Source organism: Hyaena hyaena, unplaced genomic scaffold (genome assembly GCF_003009895.1).
Source record: "Hyaena hyaena isolate Hyena2069 unplaced genomic scaffold, ASM300989v1 scaffold_246, whole genome shotgun sequence".
NCBI classification, from domain to species: Eukaryota; Metazoa; Chordata; class Mammalia; order Carnivora; family Hyaenidae; genus Hyaena; species Hyaena hyaena.
In genome coordinates, this window is record NW_024080877.1 from 893604 (window position 1) to 913473 (window position 19870).

Genomic DNA, 19870 nt, shown 5'->3' on the forward strand with positions numbered 1-19870 from the left:
GATAAAGTAGGTCAACAAGGTTCCAGTTGCAGATAAAATAATCAAATTCACTTACAACACTCCGAGTTACAGAACGCAACGAACAAATCACCAGGAAGGGTGAGGATGGTGCTGTTAGTTCAAAGGTCCTGAAAGTCTCACCAGACCTACTGCTTCTCAAGCTCAAGCACAGGAAGAGAACATTTGGCTGTGCACTCCTTATACAAAACATGGGTCTGACAGACCTTTCTGAGATTGCATGGGGCGAGTGGCTGTCCATTGGACCATATCTGGACCCCAGAATCTCTGAGCTAGTATATTTATTAAGAGCTTGGTGGAAGCCAAGCACATGTACCTCTCTGTGCTTACATTTAAGAGCATTTTCTTTAGTGTTTATTTATTTTTGAGAGAGAGACAGAGCGTGAGCAGGGGAGGAGCAGAGGGAGAGGGAGACAGAATCTGAAGCAGACTCCAAGGCTCCCAGCTGTCAGCACAGATCCCAATGCAGGGCTCTGAGTCACGAACCATGAGATCATGACCTGAGCCAAAGCTGGACACTTAACCAACTGAGCACCCAGGCGCTCCAACTCTGTGCTTATACTGCACGGGGTAAGGTAGATATCACATGTCGCACCCAAGTCCACTGCCTTGTCCTCGGCTACAGAACACTGCTCTTATGTGGGGCAGTGACGTGCCACCTAAAAGACTACCGTTCCAGGCCCCTTGCCACTGCCATGGCCATGTGCCTCGGTTCCAGCCAGAGGGATGCAGGCATCAGTATCATATGGGCTCCTGGGAAGGCTAGTAAAGGAAGAGGACTCGGCCGGGAGAGCTGCTTCTGCCTCTTGCCGGCTTCCTCTAACCATGGCATGTGGGCATGAGAGCTAAACCAGTGGAAGTCACTGAGCTGACCCTGAAGGAGGGAGGTACTTGCTGAGAATGGTAAGTCTAAATTTAAAAGGTGAGCTTCCTGTTGTCACTGTAGAGTTCCCTTACCAGCCGCTGACAGACCTCCCTCAAGTTTCCTTAAATGTGACCGAGAAATTAAATTCCATCCTGTATAAGCCACAGTTACTTCAGGACAGGAGTTCTCAAGCTTTGGTGGCAAACAAAATCAGCCAGGGTACTTGGTAAACATACAAGGGCCCAGGCCCTATGCTCCTTTAGGAAGCCTAGATCTCTGGGGACCAGGTGATAGTGACACCCACCCACCCAAGTTCCAGAACCGTCCCTTTGCTTTTCTATTTCCAAGCTGCCTAATGTGGTCTGATAGTTCCCTTCAAGTCCAAATACAAGCCCAGGAACATGTATTCAAAAGCAGTTTTATACCCGGTTTTATTTTATACGTGACTGAAAGTGATTGGATCTGAATGGAACGGCCCACTGCCAAGACAATTTCCCATCCTCCCTTTACGGGATACGGCAGATGGTGGTGGACACGTTGCCCGCCTACGGGCTGCCTCGGCCTTCCCTCCTGTTCCCTCATCTGACCAGCGTCTGTCCTGCTCCTTAGCATGCTGCCCGGGGCAGCGCAGGAGAAAGCTGTCCGGGGGCAGCCACCAAGCTCCTTCCTGGGAAGTTGCTGCTGGAGCCTTCGCAATGTTGTCGCACCGCCCGAAAGAGGGCTCCAGCCCCACACATTTGCTTTCCTCACCTTGATCCAAAAAGAGCCGGAGAGGCATCAGTGCTCCCCCGAGTCACCCTTGATCACTGTGGCTTAAGCCAGCTTCCTTAGTGGGGGCTCAGAGTGCAAGGGCAACATTTGGAGATACCCTCTTCAATCCACAGGTTATTACAGGTTCAAAGAGATTTCCTAAAAACGTTTCGGGCCACCTGGCTGGCTGTCTGCCCAGCCCAACCAGCAACCTCTTTCCTCTACCCAAGTATGAGAGGACAAGGTCTCTCCTCCTCTTCTCGAAAGCATATCACTTCTTGTGTGTTTGCTGGTAGAGCAATACGAAGCATGTGGATGGTAGGAAGAGAAATTTCTAGACCACCGTCTCAAAGAAAAAAGCGGTCTGGACCTACCTAACTATAAATTAGCACAATTCTTAAAAACCCAATCTCTTGAGTTCACATAGCAGTTACAAAAATAGGACTTTCTGTATCCGGCTCTTTCTTTATATTCAGCTTCCGAGCCTTGAAGCAACCGCCCACATCTGCCTGCTCTAGGCAAAAGCAGCAGACAAACAGGTACTGCCCTTTTGGATGCCAGCTGCACAGGGAAGCCCCACAGACAAAAGAAAGCTCAGGTGACTCACTCACCACACCCTCATCTGCCGCGGAGCGTCCCGGGAACCAGGCGGCCCAAGCTAAGAAGACCCGGAGGCTCTGGACCGCGTTGAGGGCAGGGAAGCGGGGTCCCTAGAGCCTGCTCCAGGACACCTACGCGCTCGCCACTGCAGGGGCGCAGGGGCGCACGGACGTGGCCGGAAGCCAGGCAGCGGCAGGGATCTGCCCCAAACAGAAACCCGCCGACGCCAGGGACTCACTTCGCGTCTATTTCTGGTAGTGAGTGGAGTTTGAAGAGCCGCCTCCTCCCCCTCGGATGGCGTGGATGGCTGTTGGAGACGATGCCGGGTAGTGTCCAGGGCGGATGGGCTTGGCTGTATTTGACAGAAAGGACAGAACGTTCAGATGAGGCTTACACAACCATACCCAGATGCCCACAGGTCGCATGTGAAAACCGAGACCTATAGTTTTTATCATTATAGTTCTAATCAATCACCAGAGCTTTCTGAAAAGAGGACGTTTGCCCTCTCGATAGTGCAGTTAGCTCATCCAGGGCACCAGATGGTTAGGGGACAGAGAGAATTTATAGATCAATTATTTTAATTCTGGCTGAGCAAAATTAGAAGGACTCTCCATTTTATCTGAGGCAGATCTGTAGGTACCTGGGGGGTTCCCAAGACATCTGGGCAGTCCCTGAACCTTGATGCAGAAATCTGCCTATGATGCACTTCTCTGGTGAAAAGATCCGTAGTTTCCAGATTTACAAAGAGCATAAAATCCAACAAAGGCAATGAAACACTAATCTAAGGTACGATCTTAAAACGAGAAACATGAGAGTATTGTTGGTTTGCAAAACATTTGCACAGTAATATCTGATGGGAAATAAGATCACGTTATTGGAGGCATTTCAACGTTAAGAAACAAGCTCTCTAGAGCACATCCCTAAATCCGGTTTATGCCTGCGGCTCCATCCTGGGACTACCACGTAGCAGCTACACCCTCATTCCCTGCGTGGGCAAAATATGCAAACGCAGGTCTGGGAGGGGCTGGATGTCCAGGCCCCTTCCCCAGCTGGGAACCACAGCCGGGTCACCAATGCAGGGCCTAGCTCTTTCCAGGCCACGTCCAAACCCGCCCTTGCAAGTGGCTTTGCTTGAGGCTTCTGGCTACATACTGCCCCTTCACTGGTCCACCGGGGACAGGGGCCTTCGGGCTTTGCTGAGAAATAGCCATAGATTCCAGGTCTTCTGAGAAAGTACCTCTGTTTACAGCCGGATACCTTTAGCAACAGCCTCGCCTGGCCGCCTTCTGTGCTCAGCTCAGCAGCTCAGCAGCTCTGCACCACAACATACGCAGCAATCTCTCAGCTGAAGTAAGCAGGTGCCTGACCCCCCATTCTCCTGGGATGAACGCAGGTGCCTGGAGGTGCCAGCTCGCCCGGCTCCTGCATGACCAACCACAACCTTTCACATGTTCCAGAGCGGACGGCCCAGAGCACCATCACTGCCTTGGAGCATCAGTGCTTCTGGGCGGCAGAGTCCTGCCTTTCATCAAGGGCCCAGGTGAGAGGCATGCATACCGATCTGGGCTGAGTGGGCCCTCCTGGCCATGTTCTTGGCTCGAACGGCCTCCTTGATGCGATCCACCTCCTGCTGGTAGCGCTTGCGGTCCCGCATGGCGTTCTCCTTGGCCTCCTTCAGCGCACTCTCCAGGGCCTTGACTCGCTCCGCCGTGGCACGGAGCCGCTTCTCCAGCTTGGGCAGCTCACAGCGCAGGTCTGCATTGTCCCGGACCAGCTGCGGTGGGAGGGGACAGGGGTGATTTACCAGGGAGGTGAGGGGGCCGGCAGGAGGGGCACACAGTGATACAAGGGCAGCTAGAAGCGGACTCTGCAGCCAACCAGCCAGCCCGCTAGGTCGCCTTGGAAAGTCAGTGTGACAGCAAATACTGGCAGACAACAAAGGTCCCATGCCCTGGGACTCTAATTTGCTGTACACGATTCATGGGTGCAAGGAAGTGGGGAGGGGTGGAGGATGAAATTAAAAGCCATTTCCAGGCACAGGAAGCTTTCAGGCTTGGGCAGGATTTATTTCCTCTTTTGTTTGAGTGGGTGGGGGAACTAGTGTAAGGAACATTGACTAGTCAGAGCTAGCATGTGAGAGCTGAGAAATGTAAATAAAGCAAGTTCAAAAGCACCTGGTGAAAGGCATGCATGTTCTAGAGCTCCCTGAAGGGCTCCTCCCATGTAGGACATGTTGTCTACGCCAGCATGTGGTTTGGACCCACTTAGCAACACATCCAAAGGCTAACAGGTAACTCCAGGGGTAGCGTTCATTCTTCCATTATGTAGGACCCCCAATTAATAAGCAACAGGTGAGACTGGGCGACTGTGGGGTGGTGTGGTCATAGACTGGTGGTTGACAGAGGGCAGGTGGGAGGGGATGGGTGAGACAGGTAAAGGGGATCGAGAATACACTTATCGTGAGGAGCACTGAGTAATGTATAGCTGCTGAACTGATATACTGTATACCTGTATTAAGGATACTGGAATTAAAAAAATAAATACCTGCAACTTTTTAAAAAAATAAAAATAAAATGAAGGAAAACAAAAAGAAGCAACAGGTGTGGCCCTGGGTTAAGAAAGGGCTCAAGAGCCAGCTCTATTATTTCCTGACATTGGGCTTGGTAAGTTATCCAACCACTACAAGCCTCAAGTTCCTCACCCATAAAAAAGGATGGCATGTAACAGGACCATTGTGGGAATCCCAGCGGATCAAGAAAAGTTTTGAAAATGAGAAAGGGCTACACGAAGGTTACCTATCCCGAGTCCACACTGGCATTCTTTCACCCTGTAGGCCAACCAGCAGCTCCAGATTTTTAATACATATTCATTGAATTCATAAATAAAATAATGAATTTCAGAGACCTATTTCAAATTCCCTTGCTCTTTCTGCTTTTATATTTTTCATCAACAATTTGCATGAGTGACTTCAACCATGTTGAATCTGCTGTCCTCCCTCTGGGGAAAAATGCCATCATCAATAATATCAAAGAGGACTTAAGTCAAAGAGAGATGACATCCCTTATCCATGTGGTCCAACAAGTGGGACCATTTTTATCATATCCCAACCAAATCTTTAGGATTTAGGGAAAACACGAACATTCCAGCATTAGATAACCACCAAGACCACCAGTAGGCTTGGCCATGAACTTTGCTGTCCCTCTAGACAAAGTCCAGAACGTCGTAAGAACCTGAGAGGGTGCTCAAGAAATAGGGTGACAGAGCAGAGAGAAAATGAATTAAGCAACTTCAACTTCTAGTCTGTTTCCTCATCTGTAAAAAAAAAAAAAAGGGGGGGCCTGAACCAGCTCCGTGGCATTCACTTTACATCCTGTAAAGCCTGTAGGTCAAGGGCTGGGACTGGAAACAGGATGGAAAGATAGGGTTTGAACACCCCACTTCCCAAACCCCAAGAGCTCCAACTCAATTCCCTCTATTTGGCCTCGATAAAAAGAATTTTATATATAAGGGAAGTCACCGAAGACTAAAGGACTTCAAGTCTGGCACTAATGTCTTGTGGTGACAGAGCCCCTTAACCTTCAGTGTCAGAGCCTTCTCCCAGAACTGCGGCCACGCCTACGGGGCTTCTGTCCAGGAGAATACAAGAAGCAGAAGGAAGCTGGCACAACTCTCCTACCTGTTTGTGAACCTTCGTGAGCTGCTCCAGGTTATTTTCCAGGAAGGAAATTTTCTGCTTCTGGGCAGCACTGCCCCCTGCATCATCGTTGTCCAGCTCTACACTCTGCACCAACATGAGGGGTCAGCGGGCAGGCCAGCACGCTGCCCGCCCGCAGCCCCAGCACAAGGCGGACAACACTCTAAGTCTTCTTAAAAAAAAACAAAAACAAAAAACAAAAAACAAAAAACAACCCCAATCCCACCAAAGGTTATTCTGAAAGTGAAAATAAAAAGAGCTTCTAAAAGTTGAGACTCAATGACCTTCCCAATTAATGTCCTTACTCGGTGTCAAGGGTTTCACAAGTGTTATATTTTAGAGAACTGAAAAACAAAACAAAACAAAACAAAACCTCCAATCTTCCTTTGAAAGATACAGATTAGCTGTCAAAATTACCTCTATAGACTTTTCTTTTTCAAAAGAAACTGTTCCAAAACTCCTAAGAAGAAGCAGTATGAAAATATAAACCCATGACCAAAATTCAATTTCGAATATCGCCAACCGAGAGAAGTGACCAAGCTAAGGGCAGGTGCCTGTGAACCCAGTGGGAAGTCCCAATGGCCTGTGCTTGTCCCTTGAGCTTCCGATTCCATGAAATTACCTAATGAATCTACCTCAAACTAAGCATCTGAGCACGGTGTTGCTGGAAAAACTCAGGAAATTCATATGATCTTGAGATTGATAAAAACCTCCCTCCTGGCAAGGCCAGGCTCAGTGGTCAGATGAGTTGAGAAACACAGGTATAAGCACATCTTGGAGCCCAAAATGGCGAGGCATACCTGTTCATCTGATTCCAGATGAGACCACTGTCCCTCCCTCTTCCAAGAGGTAACAGAGGTACGTGCATCTCAAACCTGTGTCTCTTCCATCTACATCCAAGGTTCTCAAATTTCACCCAGAGGTGGCTATATTAAAACTCAGATGGTTATGCCCCTGCCCCAGTCTCTGCTTCAATGGACCTGAGGTGGGTCTGAGAATCTGCGAATCTGGCAAGCATCCTAGTGATGCCAAGGTTGCTGGCCAGCCGGATCATCACACTTTTGAGAGTCACTGATCTAATAAAACTAGGTTCTTCCTCCAAAGTTTTACATCATGAAACCAGGGAAGTCTGATCTTAAGCCTCCTTAGACCCCCTCCTCCCTCTGACTAAGCTGTTTCAGATTTTGCCTAACCTCTCCAGCCTCCCTTTCCATCCCCTATGCTCTGGCCTCTCCTTCCTACCTGGCCCAGGTATGACGGTCATTTCTATTTTGATGCCTGTGGTCACTACCTACCCACCCCACCACTGCCATTCAGCCTTTGAACTCTCTTATCATTCTCTGCTTTTCTTTGTTTTCATTTCCAGGTCCCCAAAGTTGCTAGAACCAAGTTGTCAGAGCCCACGTAGATCCATGCTGAGAGGCTCAGCTGGACACTCACATCACTGCTCAGCAATCCCTTCACTCCTCCCTGACAAATCCACCCCCCCTCCACCCCCTGCTGGCAGTGCCTGCTCTAGGCTCTGTGGCCTCTCCACTTTTTCCCTTCCTTTTCCACTGAGGACCGAGCCTCCACATTAATTGAGAAAATCGAAGTCATCTTTCCTCTGTTATGCATTTTCCTACAAATGTCTCCATTCTGACCTCTCCACTACTCTCTGGGAGACGGTATCCCTGCCCCGTATACTAAGCCCAATACGTCCGTCTATGCTATTAATTCCATCCCTGTCAGATCTGACCCCATGAATCACCTCCTCTGTGCTTATATATTTCACCTCTTTCCCTTGGCTCCTTCACACAGACACACATATTCACACACATATACATACACACACACACACACACTCAAATATACCTTCCTTCCATCCTGCCGCACATCTGGGAATGGACATGTTTAAACACTGTTAAAGAGCAGGCGCCTTGCTGCTTCCACCTCTCCCTCCTTCCTGAAACTTCCACAAGCTACTCTGGGATCCACTATATGCTGAGTCCCCGGGATCACTACGTGAGGCATGAGCATCAAAGAGGCTCAGATTCAGAAGTCACACAGAGCTGGATTCAATTCTACCTCTGGCTCTTCCCAGCTGTGTGACCTTGGGCAAGTTCTTTAACCTCTGAGCCTGTCTCCACTAACGAGAGAACACTAAGAACCACTTACGCCATTGTCGGGAAGAACAAGTAAGACACGTGCTAAAGTGCTTCACACATGCTGACCTAGCCCCTAATGGCCTACGGGCGAACAGGACACTCCTGCCTCCTATTTCTCCAGGCTTCTGGCATAGCTCCCCAGGCTTCGGGGCAAGACTGCCTGACGTGACCCCTCTGGATTTTCCCCACATCATGCACAGCAGCTCTCACACTGCGGCCAGATAACTATGTGCTTGTTTGAAATGAAGGCCAGGGAGAGGATTATAACCTCCTTTAACTAAGAAGAAAAAATCAGATGGAAAAATTGTCCCAAGTTTTTTTGTTTTTGTTTTTGCTTTGTTTTGCCTCTGGTACATTCTTTTAATATATTCTCTGGCTTTAAGTAATTAATTTTTAAGTATAACCAGCCCCAATTTAAGGAAGTGATATTTCAACCAAAAATGATTCTTTCTGGCCATCTTTTCTTTTCTTCTCAGTCCTGTTCACACAAAAGAGGACTCACCTTCTTAACCCGGGCGGTCAGATCCTGGACGAAGAGCTTCCGGAGGTTATGAAGAGTCTGTAGTTCTCGAGACTGGAAGAGAAGATTGTTGAAATGCCACTTAGGTGGTGGAGGAAACATAGTGACTTCGTGACAGATTTGGTGCCAGGCCATCAACATCTGGGTGACCCCATGACCCAGTCCCCACACATGCTCAACGAGCCCACCAGAAAGGCCATGGCGCTCCCGCACTGACCTGACCTTCCCACCAGTTGTGTCCACCCCCCTAACTGTCTCAAGAGCATCCCAAGGGCCAGAGACTGGGACCTCAATGAAACGTAAACTAGAACAAAGCCTACTCATTGGCTGTGTCCTAAACAGAACTTTTTCTCTTTCCTCAACAACAAAAGTTAACAAGCTTTCTCATGGGAAAAGGTCCTTTGGCTCAGGTTATAATCTCATGGTTTGTGAGTTTGAGCCCCGAGTCAGGCTCTCTGCTGTCAGCACAGATCTCTTTTAAGTCCTCTATTTCCTCTCTCTCTGCCCCTCCCCTGCTTGCTCTCTCTCCATCTCTCTCTCAAAATAAATAAATAAATAAATAAATAAATAAATAAATAAAAAGATTTCTCACGTGCCACCTGAGTGGCTCTATCAGTTAAGTGTCTGACTTCCACTCAGGTCATGGTCTCATGGTTTGTGGGTTTGGCCCCATGTCAGGCTTTGCACTGACAGCACAAAGCCTGCTTGGGATTCTCTCACTTTCTCCCTATCTGCCTCTCTCTCACACGCTCTTTCTCTCTTAAACAAACAAACTTCACAAAAACAGTTTTCTCCCCAAAATTCCTAGTAGGCTGCATTGTACCAGAAGGAATTCCTTTTTTCCTCTAGTTTATCATGTACACATTATACAAAATGCCAGTTTAAATGGAAAGTTCCCCACAATTTCTCTCACCCTAACTGATTGACATTTTGCTTTTTAAAAACATTTTTTTAAATGTTTATTTATTTTGAGAGAGAGACAGAGCGTGAGCGAAGGAGGGGCACAGAGAGGGGGAGACACAGAAGCTGAAGCAGGCTCCAGGCTCTGAGCTGTCAGCACACAGCCCAACGTAGGGCTCAAACTCACAGACTGTGAGATCGTGACCTGAGCCGAAGTAGGATGCTCAACAGACTGAGCCACCCAGGCACCGCCTAACTGATAAATTTTGTATTTCCACACTCCATTCTGGTCTTGGTCCATTTTCATTTACTTTATATCACAGAGCTCACGGATGAGGCAGGTGGTGGACCTTGAATCCACATGACCCTGGGCAACATACCTAACCTCCTTGTACCTCAGTTTTCTTATTTGTAAAATGAGGATAAATACAGTAGTTGCCTCATGGTTGTTAAGATTAAACGTGAAAATCCTTACAAAACTTTTATGACAGTTTCTGGCATATTGTGAGTGACCAGTAAACATTAGTTAGTATTAACTTACGGATGCCTCACGTTTGACAGCCATTTCTTCAGTAGGCTTTTATTGTTTCCTTTTACTGTTGCTGTGTCCCTCTGTTATAATATTGTTATGCTGTAATTAACTTCTTGGGGGCATTTTTTTCTTCATTTTGAATTATTTTCTACAAATGAACCCTTAGGAATTAGACTCCTAAGACAAGGGTCTGAGTCAAACCTATTGACCTTTGTTAACAAGATCAGAAAAACAAACTATTTACTTTCATTTAATTCCCCATGCATTTACTACAGGAGATACAATTCGTTCCTTGCAAAATATTTTCCTATAAGGGAGCAGATAAACTTGCATATCTTTTTTAATTTGTCTAAGTTGACATAACACAGGGTGTCAAGGGGAGCAGCTCACACGTGCTCACAGGAAAAAAGAAACAGGCCATAAACACATGAAAACATGAAGTTTCTTGGAATAAAAAGTTCTGTGTTAATTTAAGGTCTTGTCGCTGGGTCCAATCTGCAATTCTGTGCTGAAGTCAGAGGCGCCTGAAGTCCACTGCTTCCTCAGATGCGGCAGATGCCTTTCTGCGGGAATTAGCCACCTTCTAGCGCAGGCCCAGGGGTGCAGCTCAGTGTGCACATTTATGCAGACATGCTGTTCCAGGCCCCTGCCCACAGGGCTCAGGCCCCCCACCCCTGGTCTGCATGTTCTCCCTGCTGCTTCAGGGATCTTATTCCTGACTGAATTGTAATCACAGCAAATATTTTCCATAAAAAAGCCATCACACCAAAGGGAAATGAGAAGAGAAGACGCAGACACCCTGTCAAAGGGCCAGGCATCTCCTTGGGGTCTTAAGTACCAAACACTATGGAATCTTGAGTTTGGCAACGTGTCTCATTTTTGTTTGCTCTTAGGTGAATTCGGCAGGGCAGGAGGGGCAGGTACAAACCTTTGACATAGTTAACAAGTTGGCATTTAAGCTTAGGCAGCTCTCATTTGGCTTTCCTGCAGCAGTGAGTTTCCAGACTATCATTTCCTCACCCCACTTGACTCCCTCCTTTCAAACCTTCCATGTTACAGGCCGCTGCCCTCTGTGTAAAAGCTCAGGGCTCAGCTTCCTATCACAGGGGACAGCGCGGGTGAGACCAGAGAGGGGAAAACACAAGGCCCATCAACACAGCAAGCGAGGGCCAGCCCCAGAGCCCCATGGCCGCCCGGGGTCCCAAAACACCCTCGACATCTCCCAACGTCATCTCCCGGAGTGGGCTTCACACTCCTACCCTTGGACGCCAGGTCTCCCCCTCCCACCACGCGTCTCACCCAAATACTCAAGAAGCCAGCAGAGTTGAGCTAAGGAGAGTTCTAGCAAGGCCAACCAAGGGCAGTGAGTCTGTTCCTGAAGAATAGTTACAGTTGGAGGACGATTCCGAGCGCAGGTTAATGAAAAGATGCTATGAGGTTCCACTTGGGGGTTCAGAACGTGAACACGTGTGAGATGTGAGATGTGAGTGGTGGATGAGAGCAAGAGAGAGAAGGGGCCACACACGTGAGGGTGAGGGTGGGAGGAGCCGGCGCGCAAGGAAGTGCAGACACGAGAACACGGAAGTGAGCGCCTGTGGGTGTGAGGGGGGCTGCAGGCCATGCGGCGCGAGTGTGCGCCTGAGTGCACGAGTGGACAGAGGCTTTGCACGAGTGTGAGTGTGGCAGTGAGAGAGGAGCTGTGGGAGGGCACGGAAGGGCAGGCGCGGCAGGTGACCGAGGGGTGGGGGTTGGGTCGTGGGTGGAAAGGAAGAAGGTGCTGAAATGTCACTTATATCTGGCTAGTGGAAATATAGGACCATTTTAAACTTCAATATTTTCCTGAATTTTTATAATCATCTACAACTGTGGGTATCACTTCTGCGGTAAAACAGACATAGAGAAGGCAATTTCACGGCTTCATTTCAGTCTCCCCTACAGCCAGCCGCCCCGTGCATTTTCTCCACCATGCTGGGAAGACCCAAGATGCTTTTCACACTCATCTTACTTCTGTCTTGAGTAGACTGTGCCCTCTGTCCCTCCACCTGGCTTTGAGTGGCAATTAACATCAACCCAGGAGCCAGAGTGCAGAATCAGGCCCAGCCCTACAGCCCAGGGTCACCAGATTCTTGGAGACAGGCACGGTCCCATGTAAATTCACGTGACAAGAATGGAATAAAATGCATGACGTTATCTAAACAATGTCTCTAAATAACCAGACATGTTTTCACCAAACCAAGAGCCTCTGTTGGAATGGTCTGTCCTCAAACACAGGCTGTGTGGCACTTGGAAGGCCCCCCGAGGGCCCTCAGAGCAGCTGAAATGGAAGTCAACCAGAGTAGACAAACAGAATGAATTCAGATGCAGGATGAAGAAAACCAACCAGGATTTCAGATAATGAGCCCTTCTGGTCTGTCACTCTTCTACCCCAAACCCTGTAGGTCTCAAGGCCCTTCCTGGCTTGCAGCTCCTCTCGCCTTGACCTCTCTGTGCCCACCTCCTATGTCCTCCTTGCTTCTCTAATCTCCCTGCTCTCATTCCAAAACACCAGGCATGGGCTCACCTCAGGGCCTTGGCACGGGCTACTGCCCTCTGCCTGGAAGGCCCTTCCAGGCTTGCTCTTTCACCTGCTTCAAGTCTCTCCTCGAAAGCCACCTCCTCGTGGGACCTCTGCCAGCCACCACCCTCTCTCTGCACTTTCCAGAACCATTTAATGGAGGTCGTGATTTTCTTCCTTATTGTTCACTATCTGTCTTCCCCACCAGTTGAAGGTGAGCTTCACAAGAGCCAGGATCTTATCTTCGTCATTTATTGATACAACCCAAGCACCTAGAAGAATGCCAGACCTTAGGAGGTGCTCTTAAATGCTGAATGGAAAAAAGCTATAGTGTGCAAAACCTGTAAAGTTTCAGGCATGGATTTGCATGTCAGTTCAATTCTTACTCAGGGTCTCCAGGATTATGACAGTATGCATGGATGGATGGATGGATGGATGGGTGGATGAATGGACTAATGGGCAGATGGATGGACTGACAGACTGATGGTTAATCATTGTGTAAAGAGCTGGGGAATAAATTCTATAATTCTCACTTTTCCACAGAATGTTTTTTGTCTAAATGGAATGTCTAAATATATGGTAGACATTCCATATATAATATATTTGCCTAAACATTTTGTCTAAAATGGTATGTGAGAAAGGTGGGCACAGATAACGTTTTAGAATAAACAGACTCAACACATCACAAACTCATCAGGTCTCTGAGAAGATAGTGAGTCAGGAAGCATTTTCACGTACCACCGTCTCCTCCAGCCCCTTGAGGTCCTCTCTGGCTTGTTCCCTTTTATCATTGAGCAATCTAAAAAAAAGAAAAAAAGAAAAAAAAGAAATCATGAACCACCAAAAGGGCATCAGAGTTTTCCGTAGACCATTTGCACCTACAGATCAATCAACAAGACAAACCAACTCACACAAATAGCATTGGCCAAATAGCGTTGGCCCAACCTGACCCTAATATTTAGGAATCTGAATCACAGAAGCAGATTCGCTGAGACCCCGCAGGGAGGCGTGAAAGCCGAGGAAATATTTGAAACACACTCACAAGAGCTTCTCCAGCTTCATTTCGCGCTCCTGGTCCTCTACTTTCAGCTTGTTATAATCAGAACTCAGCTTTTCCTGCTCCAGTTGCAGCTTCTGATTCAAACTGAAATCGAGAGGAAAAAGCAATACATTCCACATTAGTCTGAAATTCCGAGTCATCCAGCTGAAGACATGGTTCTGTTCCAACCCCATTAGTTGTGTGCAATAAAGGCGGCAATTCTAGAGGATTTTGAGGGATCAGAGAACAACCTCACAGCTTCCTCCCTGCCGAAGTGAAAACTAATTTCTGGGAACATCTCAGACGCATGAAACATAAGGCTTTGAGAATATATTTATAGTTGGCTTGTGCAAGAGCTTTGGGGGGAAAATAATGAGATTGGAAAAGGACTGATATTTTAAAAACTGAGAAAAGAGAGCACAGTCAGAAGAATTCTGCTTTGTCTGCCCTACAGATGGCACACACCCACACTCAGGAGCCCTTATTTGGCCATTTCAACCTTCCCTTCCTCTCTAGTCCGATGATCTGAGAACAATTTCTAGGTTCAAATTCCTGGCTGACACAGGGGCAGTTCCCTGTGTGAAGTCTGCAAGGAGCAGGTACAGAGAGAAGAAATACAAAGAAAGCCCAGGGTCTGCTGCAAAAGGGAAACTCGCCATCTGGTTGGGGGCATTTGGTCAACACACGCACGCAGTGTTTATAAAACCTTCTGTATGACCATGCCTGTGCAGCCGCAAAGGAACAGATTCTGCTCTCTCTGAAGGAAAATTCAGTCTGTTTGAAAGGCACAGACCCACAAAACTTCTACACCTGCTGACTAACTCATTTACCAACCCTCCCTCTCCCCTCATTCCTTCCCTCCCTCCTTTCCCCTTCTAGCCAAACATGTCGAGGGTGATTAATCAGAACAAAGAACACAGGACATGCTTGAAGGGGAAAGAACAACCTGAATAACAGCGTGGGGATGGTCCAGAACTCCGAGAGGAAAGACGACACGAGGTGCTTGCCTGAGGTAGACGGTGTGCACAGGGCCCGGGATCACACCACTTAGACTTTGCTCTGTTACCATTCTCCTCTTTTAAAATGCAAACGTGCTGTGCGAGCAGTTTGCACACACTGAGAGCGATGTGGATCAGTCGTCTGGAGAATTAAACTCTAACTCCAGTGTGATTCCTACTTAGCAGTGTGACCCTAAGTAACTCATTTAACCTTGATTCCCATACAGAAACCTGGCTCTTCATCTACAGAAAGTGAGAGTGGGAGAAGCCTTTAGTCTACATCTTGGGGGCAGGGCGCATGGGGAAGAGGAGGTGTTAGTGAATGAAAATGTATTTCAATATAACTGGTTTTCTTTGTTTTCCTGCATCTTTAACTTGGGGCATTTAAAAACATTATCCTAGAGGCACCTGGGTGGTTCAGTTGGTCAGACATGCAATTCTTGATTATGGCTCAGGTCATGACCTCAAGGTTATGAGATCGAGCCCAGCACTGGGCTCTAGACTGAGTACGGAGCCTGGTTGGGATTTTCTCTCTCTCTCTCTGCCCCTCCCTCATTTGCGCGCTTGCTCTCTCTCTCTCTCTCAAAATAAATATTAAATAAATTAATTAAATCAATCAATCATTCTGCCAAGACGTTCAAAGATTGCCAAGAGATGAGCTGTGGAAAAACGTGAAGACCCCTCAAGGAGAGGATCCTGAAGGCACTTCCCAGCTTGACTTGTTTTGACAATGAGGCAGAAAGGTAATAGGAGAGGAGAGGAGAGATCATAATGGAGCAAGGGTCCTTCAGTGGCCATGACAGGACAGGAGAATGGCCCTGGAGCGGGGGGTTGGGGGGGTGGGGGGGTATCACCACAGACAAGCTGCAATGAAGCCATCCTGGCAAATGGTCCCCGAGCACAGACACAGGTCTCTACGACGTATGCACATGTGACCAGGTGGTGCAGAGTTGTGCAGGGTGCATTTATGAGTTTGGGTGAGAAGCCAGCGGGAGCTGACTATCTTCTCTGGAGTACTTATTAACCGATCAGAACCCCTGAGTGAGGACCACTTGAGAGCTTTTTAAAGTATGTTTTCCATACTGACCATGTCTCCACCCACGAGGGCACGTGTGTACCCAGCTGAGTCCCCGACACGACCCCAGCTCCTTGGGGACAAGGAAGGACGGTGCACCCGCCTGCCCCACGGGAGCTCCCCAAGGCTCAGCTCCAGGTGGGAAGACAGAGATCAGGAGCCGCATGTGTCGCCCACTGCAGCACAGGGCAGAGCACAAGGCTCACGGGGCGAGGGGAGCAGACCTCAGCTCAAAGCCGCATCCTTCTGGGCTGGCCGAAGATGCCATGCCCACCCCCATATCCCAAGAGCCCCTGGGCTGACTCACTCCCGAATCTCATCGATGATTTTCTGCTTCTCCTCGATTTCATCCCGAAGTCTGGACAGCTGCTTCTGGTGAGCTTCCCGGTGGCTCTCCATCTGCTGCTCCAGTGCCTTCTGCGAGCCAGGCCACGAGAAATGTGTCATCCACTCGTTGGCTCACAGCCCACACTCTGCCAAGCCCTGGATCGCTTCTGCCTCCTACCCTACATCCCACTGCCGTCAAATCCCCAAACTGGGACCCTCAGAATCCGCCTTGTTCTACTGGCACAACAAAACCCAAAGATCTATTATAAAACATAGTGGTCCTGGGAGGAAATCAGCCCATTAATTAAATAAAATGCTTTTCCATGACCTTCTGCAGCTCACTGGCGCTACATGGCTTCTCTAGCCAGGTCAGTCAGAGGGCACAGACCTCTGACTACCCAGGTGCCTCAGACAGGCCATGTAACCTGTGTGAGCCACACTTCCTTCCCTGTAAAATTTAGATAATCGCCCCAGCCCTCCCCACTGCACAGATTTACAGTGATGTTCAAAGGAGAATTCTTCACAAAGCCATGTGAAGCCAGGGGAGGGCCCATCACAGTGAGGCTGGAGGATCATGCCACGGGCACTGTTTTAACTATGGGCTTACACCCAAAGGGACTAGTGGTCTGAAGCAAAATTATACATTTTCTCTTATCTTTTTATTCACCTAAAATTCTTATTTCCCCATCATTTTCCCTACATTTTCCTTCACTACTTTACATGTGACCAAAAATAAAGATCTCTATGGAGAAGATGGAAATTCAAATTTGGAGTGCTTCTTTTAAAAAGTCAAGGGGAGGGGCACTTGAGTGGCTCAGTGGGTTGAGCATCTGACTTCGGCTCAGGTCATGATCTCACAGTTCGTGAGTTCGAGCCCGAATTCAGACTCGTTACCGTCAGCACAGAGCCTGCTTTAGATCCTCTGTCCCCTCTTTCTCTGCCCCTCCCCCACTTGCACTCTCCCAAAAATAAAATAATTTTTTTAAATAAAAAAAGAAAAAGGTCAAGAGGAGACATGTTTTCTTTCATTCAAAGAAAGGGCAAACACTTCCTCAGAAGGTAACCTCAACAGTGTGGCCCATGTAGTGACTGGGGGGCTCTGCTCTTTCCTTCTGCCCCAGGAACGGGGAAGAAATGTACCAAGGCAGCATGGCTATCACTACAGATGTCACGGGGTTTCTGGACACCTCCATCTCCACCTCAGTCCCACGCCGGGCCACACTGTGAGAACGGCCTTGAATGCCCAGCATTGGCTCCCCGCCCCCCTCCTGCACTGCCAAACACATCTCTGAAGGAGACAGATTTCCCTAGAACAAGAAAGTGTGGTCTGAATGCGTGCTGAGCTTCATGGGAGGGGAGGCACACACACCTTCATTTCCTCGGCGTCCTGAAGTCGGGTCAGGTGTTCCTTTTCCTTATCCTGGAAACTGACTTCATGCATTTTTTCTGTTGTGAATTTTAAACGATGATTTAAGATTTAACTGGCAGAACTCACATCCAAAAGTAAAAAAAAAAATCAAAGAAAAAAAGACCAGAAAAAAAGGAAGAAGGGCTACGGGGTGAAACGTGAGCTTACATCACCAACTACAACCCATGGTATGTATCCAAGACTGGGAAGAGGGCTTCTGGCTGAGGAGGGCTGCAGAGGGAGATCGTCGGGGACAGGTGCTAGCCTGGAGTGGGCCACTCTCGGTCAGAGTCGACCTGGCTGGTTACGACCTCACACCTCGGACAACCGGCCTCACCTGGCCTCAGTGAGCAAGCCCCGAGGCACTGTACATTAACCTGCTTTGTAGATTACCAAGCACTGTGTGAATGTTAGTGGCCTTTGGATTCATGCCACTATTAGAGTTCCAGAAAGAACTCATTTACCTCCCATGGGTAAGCTGTTTATTCTCTAAGAATCTAGAGCAGGGAAACATAATCTAAGGATACCAACACAGAAAACAGAAATATAAAATCACACTCTCCAGGTTAAACAAGAAGGCCCCATACTGGGGGCAAGGCTGCTGAGTGCACACCTCGGGTGGAAGCTGGTCCCAGCCTGTTCATGGTCACGGACACTCCCTGAGCACACCGTGGCAGGCGAAGGCAGGGGCGGTGGGTGGGAGCAAGATGGTTTAAAACAGTGACGTTCAAGTCATTATGCCTTCTATCTAGTCTGCTCTGCTTTATTTCAGATCTTCGCACCTCAGTTTATTTCTACTCAGTGGCCCCACTGCAGAAGCCCTTTACAGGGGCCAAAAGTTCTTTCCTGTGTGAAGTCTTAGAGGGAGCACCCCGTCTCTAACAGTCATCCATTATCACATAAAAAAAGCATTACAAGGTCATAGCAGGGGTGAGGATGTTCTCGATCTTTTTAAATTTGCCCTGGCATTTGAAACAAAATGCATTTACTGAGCAAATAACTATGTTAACAGTAAGGGAAATAAAAACAGGGTAGCATCATCACCAATCTTATTATCCTATCAAAACCATTTTCATTTCAAATATTAATCTGCAGGCCTTGGAACACAAGCATCCATTGATTCCTAAATGCTATAACCACAGTGAAGATAAGACTGCATATTATGATCTTTATTTAATTTAAGGATGTATCGTAAGCATGGCTATACAGCCCCCCCATACTTCACCTCCAGTACGTCTTTGGTTAAACAACATACAGTAGCTCATTTAATTGTTGGGCATTTAGGTGGCTTCCTTTTCTTTCCCCCCACTAAAACAAGGAATTCTGCAATGAATATTTGAGATGTGAGGATCAAAAGGTGTGAAAAGTGTTACAATTGTTAATATTTATTTTCAAAATGCTTTCCTAAAAGGACTAACAATTCTCATTGCAACTCATAGTAGGTGTGTTCCATGTCACCGCAATGCACACATTCTTAATCCTGATCTGGTTTCTGCATTTCTAATTATCTCTCTTCAATGTCTTCTATTTATTCGTATCTTTTGAGTGCTTCCTATGTGTCAGGCTCTTCCCTAAGCAAAGGGTATCAGGAGGCTGCCTGGCAAAGGAAAGAGCTTGTTCGTAGGATGGAGGGTGCAGGTAGCCATTGGTGGAAATTCAGACTTTATATTAAGAGCAGTGGGACACCCTGGAAGGAGCATTGGCATGAGGCTGGGCGCAAGACGGAATGTGATTTTAGAACAGTCTCTTGGGCTGCAGCACAGTGGCTGCCAGGAGCGGATGGGGCAGGAATGTCCAGAGATGGGTGTAGCCACAACTCTTGATTAGGATTAAGGATGGCAAAAATGAAGGCAGAGAAGAGTACCTGGCAGGTCACATGGACAGGCTGTGGTGACACACTGGAGGCAGGAGTGGAGAAGAGAAAGGATCCTGACTTGGGAAGCAGGGAGACCAAGGGAAAAGGGAAGAGGAGCAGATACTGGGGGCAGGCTTCTGGATATTTCTTTTTTTTTTTTTTTTTACTGCTCCCACCCTATGATTATTTCATTGTTTTCAGTAGATCTAGAAATGCTATAATTGAGCAAAACTAAACATCACGAGTTCAGCCAACCAGAGAGTATCTGATGTAGGCCAAGAGCTCAACACCTGCAAAGTAGTCAATTACTTACCTTGGGCTCGGAGTTTGGCCAGCTCTTCACTAAGTGAGTCCTGGGACTCTTCCAGCTGCCTCCTCTTCTGTTCCATGTTCTGCATGTAGTCCGTCAGGGATTTGATCTTGGCTTCATGCTTTAAATAAGCAAAGAGATTAAAGGAGGCATGAGTGACCATAACTGCCATCCTGACTTGCCTTGGACTGTCCAATGAGAAAATGCAATGGAGGAGGAGTTCTTGGGTCTCTTTTTGGAGTACCCACCCCCAAGTGATACATATTCTGCCCTCTGCT

At 47.9% G+C, this 19870-nt stretch overlaps 1 protein-coding gene across 1 annotated transcript in view; it reads right to left on the reverse strand.

Moving 5' to 3' along the window:
- KIF5C (kinesin family member 5C) overlaps positions 1 to 19870 on the reverse strand; it is a 155709-nt gene that overhangs the window by 12479 nt on the left and 123360 nt on the right. The window contains exons 17-25 of the mRNA XM_039244578.1: positions 19596 to 19713; positions 17389 to 17465; positions 16000 to 16109; positions 13623 to 13724; positions 13319 to 13379; positions 8577 to 8648; positions 5910 to 6014; positions 3791 to 4007; positions 2472 to 2585 (exon numbers count right to left, since the gene is read on the reverse strand). Of these exons, the coding sequence (XP_039100509.1) occupies positions 2479 to 2585; positions 3791 to 4007; positions 5910 to 6014; positions 8577 to 8648; positions 13319 to 13379; positions 13623 to 13724; positions 16000 to 16109; positions 17389 to 17465; positions 19596 to 19713 (969 nt within the window). The 3' untranslated portion in view covers positions 2472 to 2478. The remainder of the gene's footprint in view (positions 1 to 2471; positions 2586 to 3790; positions 4008 to 5909; positions 6015 to 8576; positions 8649 to 13318; positions 13380 to 13622; positions 13725 to 15999; positions 16110 to 17388; positions 17466 to 19595; positions 19714 to 19870) is intronic.